This window comes from Phoca vitulina, unplaced genomic scaffold (assembly GCF_004348235.1).
Source record: "Phoca vitulina isolate PV1807 unplaced genomic scaffold, GSC_HSeal_1.0 scaffold2, whole genome shotgun sequence".
NCBI lineage: Eukaryota > Metazoa > Chordata > Mammalia > Carnivora > Phocidae > Phoca > Phoca vitulina.
Window position 1 is genome coordinate 6,399,110 of NW_022589705.1, and position 15,666 is coordinate 6,414,775.

General features: G+C 38.4%; 1 protein-coding gene across 1 annotated transcript in view; it reads left to right on the forward strand.

Annotated features, from left to right (window-relative positions):
• Positions 1-40: 40 nt before the first annotated feature.
• DENND2C (DENN domain containing 2C) overlaps positions 41-15,666 on the forward strand; it is a 35,477-nt gene continuing 19,851 nt past the window's right edge. Inside the window, exons 1-6 of the mRNA XM_032420972.1 lie at positions 41-1,012; positions 1,548-1,684; positions 2,078-2,190; positions 2,828-2,998; positions 7,502-7,598; positions 13,580-13,624. Of these exons, the coding sequence (XP_032276863.1) occupies positions 186-1,012; positions 1,548-1,684; positions 2,078-2,190; positions 2,828-2,998; positions 7,502-7,598; positions 13,580-13,624 (1,390 nt within the window). The 5' untranslated portion in view covers positions 41-185. The remainder of the gene's footprint in view (positions 1,013-1,547; positions 1,685-2,077; positions 2,191-2,827; positions 2,999-7,501; positions 7,599-13,579; positions 13,625-15,666) is intronic.

The window sequence follows — 15,666 nt, forward strand, 5'->3', positions numbered from 1 at the left end:
TCAAGATAAAGTTGCAGCCATTTTCAACAAGGATCAATGATCAAAATTTTTCTTTTTAAAAAGAGCTTTCCAAGTTAAAGATGAAAGGGAAATGCTGGAATTGTTTGGATTCTAACTGACAGGATAAAGAATACAGTATTTCACAGTTACTTAAAATGGAGCCTCAGTAACATTCAGACTTTGTCATGCACCCAACTGGGAACATGGATGCCGGTTTTTCTCGTTCTGCTGTTCAGACACTGTCAAGAAGCCACTGCAGAAACATCAAACAAAAAATTTCTCAGTGGGAAGGAAGAACTAATGGTATATCTAATCCAGAGAAGTGGCATCCAAGGGACTTTGGAGTGAGATATAATAACTGTCATCAAGAGATTCTTCTTAAGAAAAATCCCGTTGCTGAGGGGAAGAGCAAAAAGTTGGATATAACCAACTCTCGCAATGTTGGTCTAGATATTAATGAAGATGCGAAAAGCCACGATCAGACTGAGGATGAAAGTGGGAAACGTGGATGTGAGGATACACACCTCTTTAGAAATGAATCAGAATCCAATTGGGTATGTTCTCGGGTCAAACAGATCGAAAGCTGGAAAGAAGTTGTTTTGGACCCAGAGACTTCCTTACCTCCAGGAAATTTCTATACCTCACAGATCCTGTGGAAGAAAATAGAAGCACTCCCCCCAGATAAAGTCTTAAATTTGGCTTTAGAACATTGTGACTCTTCAGAAAAAGAACTGAATTTCAGAGTTCTGGATAGTTCATATGGAATAACCAAGAGCTTAGAAAATATTTACTCTGAACCCGAGGGACAAGAATGTGGACCTTCTATAAATCCTTTGCCCAAACCTCGCAGGACATTCAGATATTTATCTGAATCCGGTGTTATGCCATGTAAAGAAAGAAACTGTGACAGAAAATACTGTGAAAATAATTCTTGCGCAGAGTCTTGTTTGGCCTCTTCTCAGGAACCTGAACCAAAGAAATATGGCAGAAAAATCAGAGGGAGATCTAAAAGGTGTGTTTTTATTTGCTCTGTAATGATTTCTAAGTATTGTCCTTACAAAACTACTGAGCTTTTTTCTTTTCAAAGCCATTTTCATTTCCCTGCATGGGTTACAGGCCTAGTCTGATTTTACAGATGTTGATTAACCCAAGGGAAAAGTACCTACAAAAGGAAATAATATCTAAGACAATTTGCGGACATAAGAACATCAGAAAAACTTGCATTTTGTATCTGTAAGAATATGTAGAGAAGTAAGTACATTCTTCTGCTTCATTTAGGACATGCTGGTCTTGGCTTCACTTTCCTTTAGAGAGTGAATTTAATAAAGTTACGCAATAAGGAACATGAATGTAATTGGCCAAAAGCCTCCAATTTTCTCATGGTGTATATAAGGTACCAGCCTAGTTTATTATTCTTAGGTATCTGATAAAACACCTTTGTAATTCTGCGTACAAGTCCTTTACTTATTGATTTCTCTCTATCATACCAATTTAAAGAAGACTAAGTTTTAAAACATATAACTTTAAAATCTATCTCCTTTCTTAAGGAAATCCTTTGAATTTGAGGATATTCAGCACTTTCGAAATCGGAGCTCACCAAAGATTCATGAAGAACTTGGAAGAAATTCTGGCTCAGCACTTTATTACACACAGTCGGAGGACAATATCTATGAGGATATCATATGTATGTGTCCACAAACTTTGCAATTAAATTTAATGAGTATGTATTTGGTGGGGCCCTTAACTGTAGGTTGGTATTTTCTTTTATAATCAAGCATATCTTGCTGTAGCTATTTCTTTTAAATATGGAAACTTTTGTCATATAAATTCTTTTATTCTTGAACGGTTTTTATAGCCAGTTTAGTGGACTGCTCAGTTCAGAAGTCGATGTTTATAGTATAGTATTTTGAGAATTCTTTTAGCTTGGTTGGACGCCTGAGTGGTTTTCAAGCTTAGAGGGCCAAGCAATATAGGTTAGGAAGCTGAACATAGTTATTTATTTCTTTTCCTAGCTGTAGTCCCTTTGTTTCCATTTAACTATGTTTCTCTAAACTTTGTTTTCCCATTATTTTTCAAGATCCCGCCAAAGAGAATCCATATGAAGATATTCCGGTGCAGCCTTTGCCCATGTGGAGATCCCCTTCGGCATGGAAGCTACCACCCCCGAAAAGTGCTTTCAGAGCACCAAAGGTATAACCAAAGAATCAGTATAAGAAAACATTATATGTAATTAATATAAGAAAACATAAGAATCTTGTTTATGATCCCCACAAAAAGGTTAAAATGGTTTAACTAGGGCCAAGATTAAGAGGCACTGAAATATGGGTTTTGTTGGTAATGGTGGTTTTTGTGTTCTTTGTGGGGTTTTGCGGGGGCAGCACACAGCTTTTTGTTTTCTTTGGTTTTCGGGTTTCTGTTTGTTCACTTACTAGCACTTCAAAAAATGAGAATGTGAACACCTTTAGACAAGCCATGAGCTTTTCATTTCACTGTAGTTACCACAGCTCCCTATTAGTCCCACGACAGTCTGTGGCCTAAATTACCTGTCTCATCCCCGAAAGCATTCGTCACCCCCGCAAGCGAAGGCTGCCTTGAGTTAATGAGGACTCTGAGCTCTTGTTTTCTGGAAACGTGATGACATCGTAGTAGAACACTGGATTAGAAACCTGAGAAACGACTTTACAAATGGGGAAAAAGAAATTCTGGTATCCTCAATTGAGGTGACTTGAAAGACAAGATACATCTTTTTCTAAGATAACTTGACCTTGAGACCATCGGCATTCCCTAGACGATCTTACCTTTACCAGTACATCTTCTCCTGTTTTAGCTTCCTCCCAAGCCTCAGTTCCTCCACCGGAAGACTATGGAACTGAAGAGCTCCCAAGCTTATTTACGATCAAAGCTCACAAAGGATACCACTTTGCCTGTCACTTTAACTGAATGGAAGCTTTTCCGAGCTGGAGAAGTTGCATACAGGAAAAGAAAAAATCTTCCCAGGGTAAGGACTCTAGTACTTTCATTCTTTGACTCTTACTTCATTTCCATAAATGAGAATAAATACACTTTAGACTGAAATGAATAATAGGTTAGAACTGATCTACTGGAATGAGAAGATTTGGAAAGCAGCCTTAAGATTTAGGTTTTTGCTCATGCAAGAAAAATGCATGAGTGGCTTTTGCCAGGGCTTCTTTATGGATTTGGAGAATTGATTTTAGATGGAAGCTTTCACTTCGGTTACCTTAGTTCTCATTAAAATCAGCTGCCTGTTTCAAGGAAGCACTAGAATCTCATGTAAGAGGACATTCTATTAAGCTGGCTTCAGTGTTGTTATTTTCTTTTTTTAAAAGATTTTTATTTATTTATTTGAGAGAGAGAGAGAAAGAGCACAAGCCGGGGGAGAGGGGCAGAGAGAGAGGGAGAAGCAGACTCCCCACTGAGCAGGGAGCCCGATGTGGGGCTCGATCCCAGGACCCTGGGATCATGACCTGAGCCAAAGGCAGTCGTTTAACCGACTGAGCCACCCAGGCACCCCAGTGCTGTTATTTTCACTCACTTATTTAATTGCCAAAGTGAACAGTTTTGTGCCTGAATTTACAGATTTTCAGTAATAACAAAGTATATGCCTTTAATTTGGGGCAAAAATTTCCATTTGGGGGAAGAAAAAAGAAATTTGACTCTTACTTGGGAATAGAAATTATCAGCAATTACATTAAATAAATGATTTTTCTCTCAAGGGAGAAAAGGCAGTAAATCTAAATCATCTCAAACAGAGCTTTTAGAACCAAAATGAAGAAATTGGGATTATTTGTAAACAGATATATGTTTTTAAGGAGAGATACTTAAGAAATTGCATGAAAATATTTTTAAATTCTTTATGTTACTTTGTTCTATAATTTAGAATGTTTTCAGGATAACTCTGCAGAAATGAAAAAAAAATCAGATCATTCAAATAGTATTCCTTTCCTTAATCCCATCTGAATTAGCTGCATGTTATTCATTTGGCACACAGTGTTTGTACCTGATTTTAACATTAAACAAAAGTCCAGCTGTTTTTTGGTTTAGTAACTGCTGATCGGTTCCATGGGAAATATTCTGTTCCACAATACTTTAATTCTTCTGATCTATTTCCTGCCGCTCCCTCTTTAATATGTGAAGAGTTAAAGACACACGGCTTTAAAAAAGCACTAAACACATCTCTCTCAGTGAAAAAAAAAAAAGGCAAACCTCTTTAGCTGTTTACTCTCCTACGTATGGTGAGGAATATGTAAGAATCCAATGTTTAAAGAATTGCTAGGCTTTCTACAGTAGTTCTGTCCTCTCATATATCATGCTGGCACAGCGAAGCAGCCTCCCACATGGCCCAGAGACAACAGATCGTGTTCACAGGGGTGAGAGTACAAACACATAAGGGACTGCATTTAAGACGTGGTTCTTGGAATGACATTAACAAACATTTGGGAATAATGGATTGTAGATTTTAGTGAGACCCACGGAAATTTGCAGTGCTTTTAATTTCATGCCTCCGTGTTTTAGGTACTGTGGATCCCCCAAGTACTCGAAGCTTTTTCTCTTTCTAACTCTAGGTGATAGGATCCAACTTTTCCTTTTCTAGTTATTTCCTCAGAGGTCTTTTGAGAAGTGAGGTGGGAAAATATGGCGATGAACTCTTGATGATCAGGCAGGAATAAGCTGTTAGCGACCCTCCTTGGATTAAATCCTATTAGGATGTTCTATTTGCAATGCAAAATTTTGACTTTTGAGTATCTTCAGCAATAACATTCCATGAGGAAAGCAGTTTTCATTTACTTCCCCTTTGATGGCTACAGCTATCCCAGGAAGGAAAACTGGTTTCATAGTTTAAAAATCACTGATCTAGTCCATATGCCTGTTCCCCACCCTTCCTTTCTTTCCCTACTGTGAAAGCCTGTGTGGGATTGTTTGCTAGAGTAGATTTCCTAATGTCTCACATTGTTCGTGTCAGCTGTGCATAGCAATATGGTTTCTATCATTTTGTAGGAAGAATATTCTATAATATTTCCTACTGTACCCTCCAGTATTTACTGGAAGGTAAGTGTAAGCTCCTCTTCCTAACTCATAAGCAAAATTTCAATTTTATTACTTTATCTCATATTTCTAGAGCAGATAGTTCCCTTTCCTTTATAATATTTGAGTCTCCTATTGAGTATAATTTTCAAATGCTTATTAATAATTATACTATTTTTAGGGGTGCCTGGGTGGCACGGTCAGTTAAGCATCCGACTCTTTGTTTCAGTTCAGGTCATGATCTCAGGGTCATGAGATCGAGCCCCATGTCAGGCTCCATGCTCAGCGTGACATCTGCTTAAGATTCTCTCTCCCTCTCCCTCTACCCCCGCTCGAGCGCGTGCTTTCTCTCTCTAAAATAGATAAATCTTAAAAAAAAATAATTACACTATTTGTGGTCAGTATATCTCTAAAATACATGTTTACTCTCATATATCTTTCCTATAGCCCCTAACAATATCTTTTTATGTTGGATTCTCTTGTTTTTTTTTTTTAATTATGGTAATATTTAAGAACATTGGTAATTTTTCACTTGAATGGCAGCTACAAAATTTTCAAAAGAATAAACTCATCCAGAAATGTGGGAATAATCTGCATATTGGAAGCACATGTTTCTCACATGTTATTTTTCTTTCTCTGGACTGATTCACTGCCTATGGATTGCCAGGATTGCTAGAGAAACAAGGACAAAAGAGAAAACAGGAACATTTTTCTCAAGCAACTTGTTGGTTCTTAATGTTCCTAACAGTTGTAATTCTGGGCATTAAATATGTTAATTCAGGATTAATGATTAAGGAAAAGCTTGGAATTTTAAGAAAAAAGAGAAATATACATGGAAAACTAATGAATTCCTCCTTTTATTTTTTTTTTTTTTAAGTTTATTTACTTAAGCAATCTCTACACCCACGGTGGGGCTCAAACGCATGCTCCACCGACTGAGCCAGCCGGACGCCCCAAATTCCTCCTTTTAAAAGTGACTGTTCATCAGCTTAATTTTTTTCCTCTCTTTTTAAAAGATTTTTTATTTCAGTTTTGTTGACACATAAACCTACTCTGTGTGCGTGTGTGTCTGTCTGTCTCTTTCACACATACCTCCCAGCAGCAAAAAAAAAAAAATTCTGAGTAATGCTTACTAAATGGAGCCTGGTTTTTATACTAAAGCGTATTTGAGAGCCTCCTATTTTTATGACGTTTCTAAAATAAATTATAATATTGGTGCTCCCAGTAGCAAAGAGAGTATTTGCTGGGACAAAATCTTTGTCAGCATGATTATCTTCTTTTTGCGAAGAATTCCTGGGAACAGAAATAACTAAGCCTTGGGAGGGTATGTGCTCTGGTAAGCACTGTGAATTGTGCAAGACTGTTGAATCTCAGATCTGTACCTCTGAAACAAATAATGCAATATATGTTAAGGAAAAAAAAAAAGAAGATAGCAGGAGGGGAAGAATGAAGGGGGGGAAATCGGAGGGGTAGACGAACCATGAGAGACGATGGACTCTGAAAAACAAACTGAGGGTTCTAGAGGGGAGTGGGGTGGGAGGATGGGTTAGCCTGGTGATGGGTATTGAGGAAGGCACGTTCTGCATGGAGCACTGGGTGTTATGCACAAACAATGAATCATGGAACACTACATCTAAAACTAATGATATAATGTATGGGGATTAACATAACAATAAAAAAATTTAAAAAAAAAAAGAAAAAAAAAAAGAAATAACTAAGCCTTAGCCTGGCTTCCAAGTGGAATGAATATTCCTCTTCCTACTCTGGGTGATAGGGAAGGCTTGGTCAACAAATAGAGTGCAGTAGGCAGATTTCTTGCATGTTGTGACATAGAGTGACAAGGTATCTCTCTAAGAGCCTGTGCTGGGTTCTGCTGGAAAGGAGATACCCTTTCCTCCTTCTCTTACCCATGTTGTATGGACTTTATATTAGAACAACATATTATCTTAATAAAGATCATTTTAGGTTCCAAATTTTAAAAATGTAAAGGTTTTTATTTATAAAATGGATCTTTCTCTGAATGAGAATCACTAATTAATATCATCAAGACTTGGTATTAAATCTTTAAAAAGAAAAAGTGGGGGGCGCCTGGGTGGCTCAGTTGGTTGAGCAACTGCCTTCGGCTCAGGTCATGATTCTGGAGTCCCGGGATCGAGTCCCACGTCGGGCTCCCTGCTCAGCATGGGGTCTGCTTCTCCCTCTGACCCTTCCCCTCTCATGCTCTCTGTCTCCCATTCTCTCTCTCAGATAAATAAATAAAATCTTAAAAAAAAAAAATAAATAAATAAAAAGAAAAAGTGGGAGCACGGGCTGGTTCAGTCAGTGGAATGTACAACTCTTGATCTGGGGGTTGTGAGTTCGAGCCCCAAGGTGGGTGTAGAGATTACTTAAAAATAAAATCTTAAAAAAAAAAAAGTTGATGTTGGTTTTAACTTGTACTTTGTTGGTCTTCTTTCAGCTTGTATTGAAAATTGCTGACATATTTGAATCTAAGAGAGGGAAAAAGAGGGTAAAGTTACACCCATACACTGGAAAAGACGTACCTCCCTCAAAAGGTAAGAATTGTTCCAGCTATCCAGAGCTATCAGCATTTGAAGGGAGAATCATATAACTTAATGTTTATGTGAATTATAATTTTTGGTTTCCTTTCCTATCGCACTTCAACATAACTTCTTTAGGATAAGGGATTGTTTCTTATTCTTCCTCAAATCCCTTTTATTTAGTTCTGTGCCAAGTAATAATAACGTTAAAAAATAAATAAGTTAATGGAGTGCCTGGGTGGCTCAGTTGCTAAGTGTCTGCCTTCGGCTCAGGTCATGATCCCAGGGTCCTGGGATCAAACCCCACATCGGGCTCCCTGCTTGGCGGGAAGCCTGCTTCTCCCTCTCCCACCTCCCCTGCTTGTGTTCCCTCTCTCGCTGTCTCTTTCTCTCTCTGTGTCAAATAAATAAATAAATAATCTTAAAAAATAAATAAAAATACGTTAAAAAATAATTAGAAACCAGTAAGACTAATTTTCTTTAAAAAAAAAAGACTAATTTTCATAGGCAAATTGCATCATTATTTTGTAATCCTACTTTGATATATGGTCATTTATCAGGATTGACTCTTTTAGTAGAGAAATGAGCATATTAGATATATATAGACCACAGGTATGTGGTGCTCAACTGGTAATCATATACTCAGCTCAGTAGTTTTATCCTTCAGATGCCTAGAGAAAACTTACATTGTCTTTTTTTTAAAGATTTATTTTTTATTTATTTATTTATTTTTAAAGATTTTATTTATTTATTCATGAGAGACAGAGAGAGAGAGAAAGAGAGAGGCAGAGGGAGAAGCAGGCTCCCAAGGAGCAGGAAGCCCAATGCGGGACTCGATCCCAGGACTCTGGGATCATGACCTGAGCCGAAGGCAGACGCTTAACCATCTGAGCCACCCAGGCGCCCTTATTTTTTATTTTAGAGAGAGCATGAGCGGGGGGTGGAGGGGGGCAGAGGGAGAGGGAGAGAGAATCTCAAGCACAGACGCGGGGCTTTATCTCACAACCCTGAGATCACGACCTGAGCCAAAACCAGCAGTTGGATGCATAACCGACTGTGCCACCCAGGCGCCCCAAAACTTGTCTTAAGAAACTTTCAACATCAGACACCTGGGTGGCTCAGTCATTAAGCATCTGCCTTCGGCTCAGGTCATGATCCCAGGGTCCTGGGATCGAGCCCCACATCGGGCTCTTTGCTCGGCGAGAGGCCAGCTTCTCCCTCTCGCATTCCCCATGCTTGTGTTCCCTCTCTTGCTGTGTCTCTCTCTGTCAAATAAATAAATAAAATCTTTAAAAAAGAAAAAAAGAAACTTTGACATCCATAGTGAGCTATTAGAATTTCATATAGACTGACGCAAGATTCTTAACTTGGCTGTCTGGCAAAGAATATGTAGAATTTAGCAATTTTTGTCAAATGAGAAACAACAGCCAAGTCATACCACAGAAGAATGTTTCCTATTTTTGCAGATGTCCAAAGACAGCAATTTCTTAATTTCCCTTGAAAATCTATTCTGCATTCCAACAATTACTATCTGAAAATAAAATCCTCCATGCTACAATCTAAGACTCTTTTCCCTTACTCTAAAATCAACTAGTCACCATTTTAGATACAAGTTTTCATATTTTTTTCAAATTTCCATATTTTCAAAAGCAGTTATCAAAACATGTTATAATCTTCTCTTCTGCAGAAAAAATAATTTTGGTTATTGTGACTAATAGGTACCATTTACAGAATGAAGTATTAGTTTCCCTACGTATTTATCTCATGGACAACACTCGACAACACTAGGAGGCAGGGACTATCCTAATTTTACAGAGGAAGAAGCTGAACCAGAGGAGAAAGTGTCCATTTGAAGGAAGGAGCATGGTACCATGAAATCTTATCCTTTTCTATCACCAACAGTTACTCTCAGTTTTTCTCATAACCCTTGATTTTTAGCAGTTTACTTCTTTTTTTTTTTTTTTTTAAAGATTTTATTTATTTATTTGAGACAGAGAGAATGAGAGAGAGAGAGAGCACATGAGATGGGGGAGGGTCAGGGAGAAGCAGGCTCCCTGCCGAGCAGGGAGCCCGATGCGGGACTCGATCCAGGGACTCCAGGGTCATGACCTGAGCCGAAGGCAGTCGCTTAACCAACTGAGCCACCCAGGCGCCCCTTTAGCAGTTTACTTCTTCTCCGTGTGTATTTTTTATCCTCAACAAGGATATTGTCAAAGACTTTGTATTTGTGTAATTCAGAACTAGATACAGAAGATGAAAACTGGTGCCAGATAATTATGCTGGACCCTTTCAGACTCATTATCATTAATTTTCTCAATAGCCTTATGTGGCAGACATTATTGTCACTGTTTCTAGATAAGGAAATACATTGTAAATTGCAAATTATGTAAAATTTCAAGACATTGGCGCCCAGACAAAGTCTTACAAAACTTTACCATTTTCCCAGATTAATAGCAGTCTACTAACAACTACACTGTCGAGGTATGCTGCTAAATGGGCTCTCACTGATCTCTTATTCTATTTGTATGCCTTATTTATGCCTTAAGGATTAGGAACATTTTAGTAAATTTGGCTCTAAGGTAAGTTTTTGAAGAGCCAAACCCTTTTTTTTCACTGTATCATTATTGAAAAAAAAATTCAACAGCATGAATGGCAAACTTCTAACAACAACAAAAACGAAAAAGAAAGGAGCAGTTCCTAAATTGTAACCCTTCCCCACAACTGTGTTTTTCTTTTGCATGGCTCAAAGAAACTATGCATTTACCCAGTCTCTGGGACCAGCTCCTCTAGTGGGTCTGAGGAATTTCTCTCATGCCTCAGGATCTCCTGGCTCCATAGTCACATTCTCAGGTTTTCCTTTTCCTCCTTAAGCTTTTGTCTGTAGATCAACAGTGACTAGTAGAACCAGATAATTATATTTGCCTACTTTGTCAGTACACGCTAGGTTTTACTGAATCTGTTCCAACCTAAACATTTCTTAACTTTTAGTTATCAGCTGTTATAAAATGATTTATTGACCTTCTTCAATTCTATCATTATGATTTTGGTGTTGAAGTCACATATAAAGAAGGGACAACCTATTTCTTTTTTGATCCCTACAGATTCTCAGTAGATTTTCCTATTGGCTTATAAACCCCTTCACCTTCATTCAGTGTCTTGGAATGCAGATCATCAAAACCTACAGATGTGAATATATTAAAGCTACCTAAATGAGCTTTGGTAGGGTCTTTTTTCAGTTGTATTACCTTTGCTTCCTTTTCCCTTCCTTTTCTTTCTTTCCAGATACTTAATAGGCCCCTAAGAAGTGCCTGATGCTAAGGACACAGACAGGACTCAGGAGTTCACAGTGTTTGTTCCTTCATACTGAGTAATGCTTCCTAGCTCCAGTATGCTTTCTATCACGGTGGTTAATTTGAAGTTATAAAGCCCAATGAGATAGTACCTACACTTGCAGTGAGCAGAGCATAATGTATGCACTTGTCAAATCGCTATATTGTACACCTGAAACTAATGTAACATTGTGTGTCAACTATACCCAAATTAAAAAAAAATTGGGGGCACCTGGCTGGCTCAGTCGGTAGAGGGTGTGACCCTTGATCTCAGGGCATGAGTTCAAGCCCCACATTGGGTGTGGAGCCTACTTTAAATAAATTAATTAATTTAAAGGTTTTTTTTTTTTTTTGAATTAAAAAAAAGGAGGCGCCTGGCTGGCCCAGTCTGGTAGAGCATGCAACTCTTGATCTCAGGGTCATGAGTTCAAGCGCAATGTTTGGGCGTGGAGCCTACTTAAAAAAAAAAAAAAAATCCAACCCCCACCCAAAACCTATACAGTATACAATATTTAAATAGTTACTTTTTCTGTTACATCTCTTATGAAGAAGCAGCATTTTTTAATGTTCTCTTATTCCTTATTATTAAATTTAAATGAGTACGGCAAGAACTTACATTAGTAAAGAATAAGAAAAAATGAAAACCCAAAGCTTCCCAAACCTCCTACTACTCCCAGAAAATTTTATGCACATGTAAGTATTTTTCTACCCAAATAATTTTTTATACCATTCAGACTTTGTATGTCTTGTTAAAAAAAAAAAAAAGTGAGGGGTGCCTGGGTGGCTCAGTTGGTTAAGCATCTTCCTTCGGCTCAGGTCATGATCCCAGGGTCTTGGGATCGAGCCCCACATCGGGCTCCCTGCTCAGCGGGAAGCCTGCTTCTCCCTCTCCCACTCCCCCTGCTTGTGTTCCTGCTCTCGCTCTCTCTCTGTGTCAAATAAATAAATAAAATCTTTAAAAATAAATAAATAAAATAAGTAAATAAATAAATTAAAAACAAAAAGTGATATATTTCAGAGCTCTTTCAGTATGAACACATAGAGATCCACATAGCTGTACTGTAGTTCATTGTATGGATGTAGAAGGATTTTATTTAAGCTGGGAGACATTTTGGTTGTTTCACATTTTATTTGACCTATGGATTTGAAGTTATGTATATATATATACATATATATATTTTTTTGCTCTTCAAACAATACTGCATCATACATCTTTTTGTATATATATTTGTATATTGGTAAGAATACATCTGTAGAATAACTTCTAGCGGTGGACTTAACCAAAAAACATGTACATTTAAAATTTTTATAACTGCTGCCAAATTGTCCCACACATTGTAACTGCTTACATTTCTATGAACAGCATTTGAAAATGACTTTCTTCTCATAGTTTTCACTAATACTATGTTATATAAAGCTTTTTATTTTTGCCAATAGCATGGTTGAATATTGGAACTTATTTATTATTTTAATTTACATTTCTTTAATTATAAATTTGGACAATTACCATATTTACCAACAGTTATAAATCTTTTTCTATGGATTGCTTATTCCTACCCTTTATTCATTTTTCTGTTGTGCTGTAATTTTTCTTGTTCATTTGTAACAGCTGTTTGAATATGAAGAAATTTATCCTTGTGTCGGCAATATGTATTACAAATATCTTCCCAGTTCATTGTTTGCTTTTCAAATTTAGTAATTTTTTATTAGGGAGAAATTTCACATTTTTATACAGTTAAACTCATATGCATTTTTCATTTATGACCCCTAGCCTTGTTTTTCTTGATGCAGAAAGTTCTGTTTGTGTCCTTAGCACCAGGCACCTCTTAGGAAACTATGGAAGTGTCTGGAAAGAAAGAAAGGGGGAAGGGAGGAAAATTACAGAAAGATTTTCCCTTTCTGTACATTTTTAAATTTTGCTTTAACTTTTCAGACTTAATCTAGAAATTTTTCATTCTCTTGTTCAGAAAGCTGTGTGTGTATGTGTGTGTGTGTGTGTGTGTGTGTGTAAGTAAATTAGCCATGTGCTTAGCATTGTGGTACAAAACACTCCCTTATAAATGCACAGCTCCTTATCACCAAAGCACCAAGGTACTTAAAATCTGATTGGGGAAAACAAGAGCAGTTCAAAGCAGTCTGAGTACTGTAAGAATTCAGAGTAAAGAAACACTGAGTTTGGCCTAGAAGTAGCTTAGAAGCCTCATAAAAGAGGTATGTTTCTTCATAAATGTATGTGGTTATCCCTCTGAGCCCCACATTTTCCTATGACTCTAAATTCATAAGTTGGTTCTGTGTTGAGATTTTTACTCAGCCCGGTTGGTGTCTACCTTTGGCATCTTATTTGGGAATATAAAGACGAGGCAAGGAATGTAGAAATAGAATCTACTCTGAACCAGACTTCATAGAATTAAGGATGAGCTGGGAACTGAGGAGGGAGGGAGACGGGGTGTGGGAAGAAGCCAGGTTGGATTAGTTGCTTCTCTGAGCTGTCTGTTCTCTTTCGTGACTGCCCGACCCTGTTGTAACTAAGTGGTCTGGAGGAAGGCTCAGCATCCTTAATACTCCTGACTCCAAGTCTCCAGGTCCATGCAGGCTTTACACTGTCCTCACCCCCATGGACTTGCTCCTGTTGGACAATACAACTAGGAACTCTCTCTCTCTTTCCAGGTGAAACCAGTGGGAACGAAAGTGATGCTGAGTATCTGCCAAAGAGTGAGTGAGTCAATGGGGCTGCTCCCTTTCTCGTGATGCTTATGGTTATGGGTGGAGTGGCACCTTCCTTTGTGATTGAGCATGTTTTTCCCACATTAAACTTTATTTTGTAGGCGATTTCTTCATGGTAAGGACCTGTTGAGATTTGGGGAACTACACAGTATGCCATCAGATGTTTGACAGAGTTAAAAAGCTCCCATGTTGAAATGAGACAGTCTGGTTCTTAAGATGGAATGTTCTAGGGGAGCGGTGGGGCTGCATGTTCAGACATATATGCAGTAGCTTCCCAGCAGCCAAAACAGAGTATGTGAATCATCCTCTGAGACAAATACCATTAAATATCTGATTTTTCATAGTCACTCACGTGTACTTATTTAACTTCGATATCTCTGACATCGAGACAGGAAACATCGATCTGTTTCTTATTCAGAGGCATTCATTTATATTTCAAATTATTGTGCCATGTACTTTCTGTTAGAATATAGAATCTGCCATGCATTTTTGGCTGTATTTGTTCAAGCACTTTGTGGTGCTCTGTATCCTTCATCTAATGGATTTTCACAGCAAATTATAAGTTCCTGTTTAACTGACCGACATACTGAGGCATGGGAAAAGTCAGAGATAGGAATTATCAAAGCTGAGTACAGGCAGTTCCAAGTCTGATACTCTGATCTTATGATTAATAGTCATGTGCTCTCTCCATTGGCCTGAATTGCTTCAGGTGTTTGATTCAGTAGCCTGACTGAAGGTGAAACTTAAGTCGTCATCAGGTTCAGCTTGGATGTGTAAAGATGACGAATTTAAAGTTATTACTCCTGAGAAACAGGACCTAAAATTTTCTTGACTTGAACTGAGACCTTCGGAGTCAGTAAAGTTTTGCCTAGAGCACTACATGTACTGGATAATTCCAGGGAGCCATTCTGAGATGAATTTTTACGTGTTCTTAATATTTGATCCATAGTGTAACTTCTTTGGGGGCAGAATGCATCCTCTCTCAAAAGAAAAGCAAACAATTAGAGGATGTGTCTTTTAATCACGGCTCAGAATGACACATAATCAAATCTCTGGGACACTTAGACTATTTCTTCTACAACTACTGCATTTTCCCTAAAGGAGACTACCCCAAATTGTTCACAATTTAGAGATATATGAGAATAAAGGCTAGGGGACTCCTGGGTGGCTCAGTTGTTAAGTGTCTGCCTTCGGCTAAAGTCATGATCCCAGGGTCCTGGGATCGAGCCCCACATCGGGCTCCCTGTTCCGAGGGAAGCCTGCTTCTCCCTCTCCCACTCCCCCTGCTTGTGCTCCCTCTCTCGCTGTGTCTCTCTCTGTCAAATAAATAAATAAAATCTTAAAAAAAAAAAAGGGAATAAAGGCTAAATGCTATCCAGTTTTGAGTGGAATTGCTCATATTGTTTAAGTATTTAGTATGCTTCCGTAATTTCATTCTTTTGTGAAATAGTCCGTTAATAGATGTCTTCTGTTGCTTCATTTTTTCCCTCTTCATTTAGCACCATATCTTGATATAAGCGTATGTCCATTATTAGCAATATATGCCAAGGAGAAAAGGGAAAAAAGGACAGTTTCTTTAATGTGAGGAGAGTTTTTGTTTTAATTATATCAGACTCATCCCTTATGTACTTAGACTCTATTGGACTCAGTTCTTTTATCAAATCTCCCCCCCACACACAAACACACACACACACACACACACACACACATGTGTGTGTGATTTCATGGTCCCAACAATGGCGTCTGTTGTCAGGCCGGTGCTTTCACCTGACATTTTCCACGTATCCCGGTGTTACGTCATGAAAGATGGGACAGCATAGGAATATGTGTTGGGACATACATAGAGTATGGGTTGGGACATGGACTGTCAGTGCCACCACAGGGCCCCTGGGCGCTTGTGAGAATCTGCCCTTGTCCCCCGAGGATGTCAGAGCCCTCCCAGGCCTGTCCGTGTGGCTGGCGCCGGTTAGGCAGCATGCAGTCAGCACTGACTGACAGAGGTCGCCAGAGGGAAGACGGGGCCACCACGG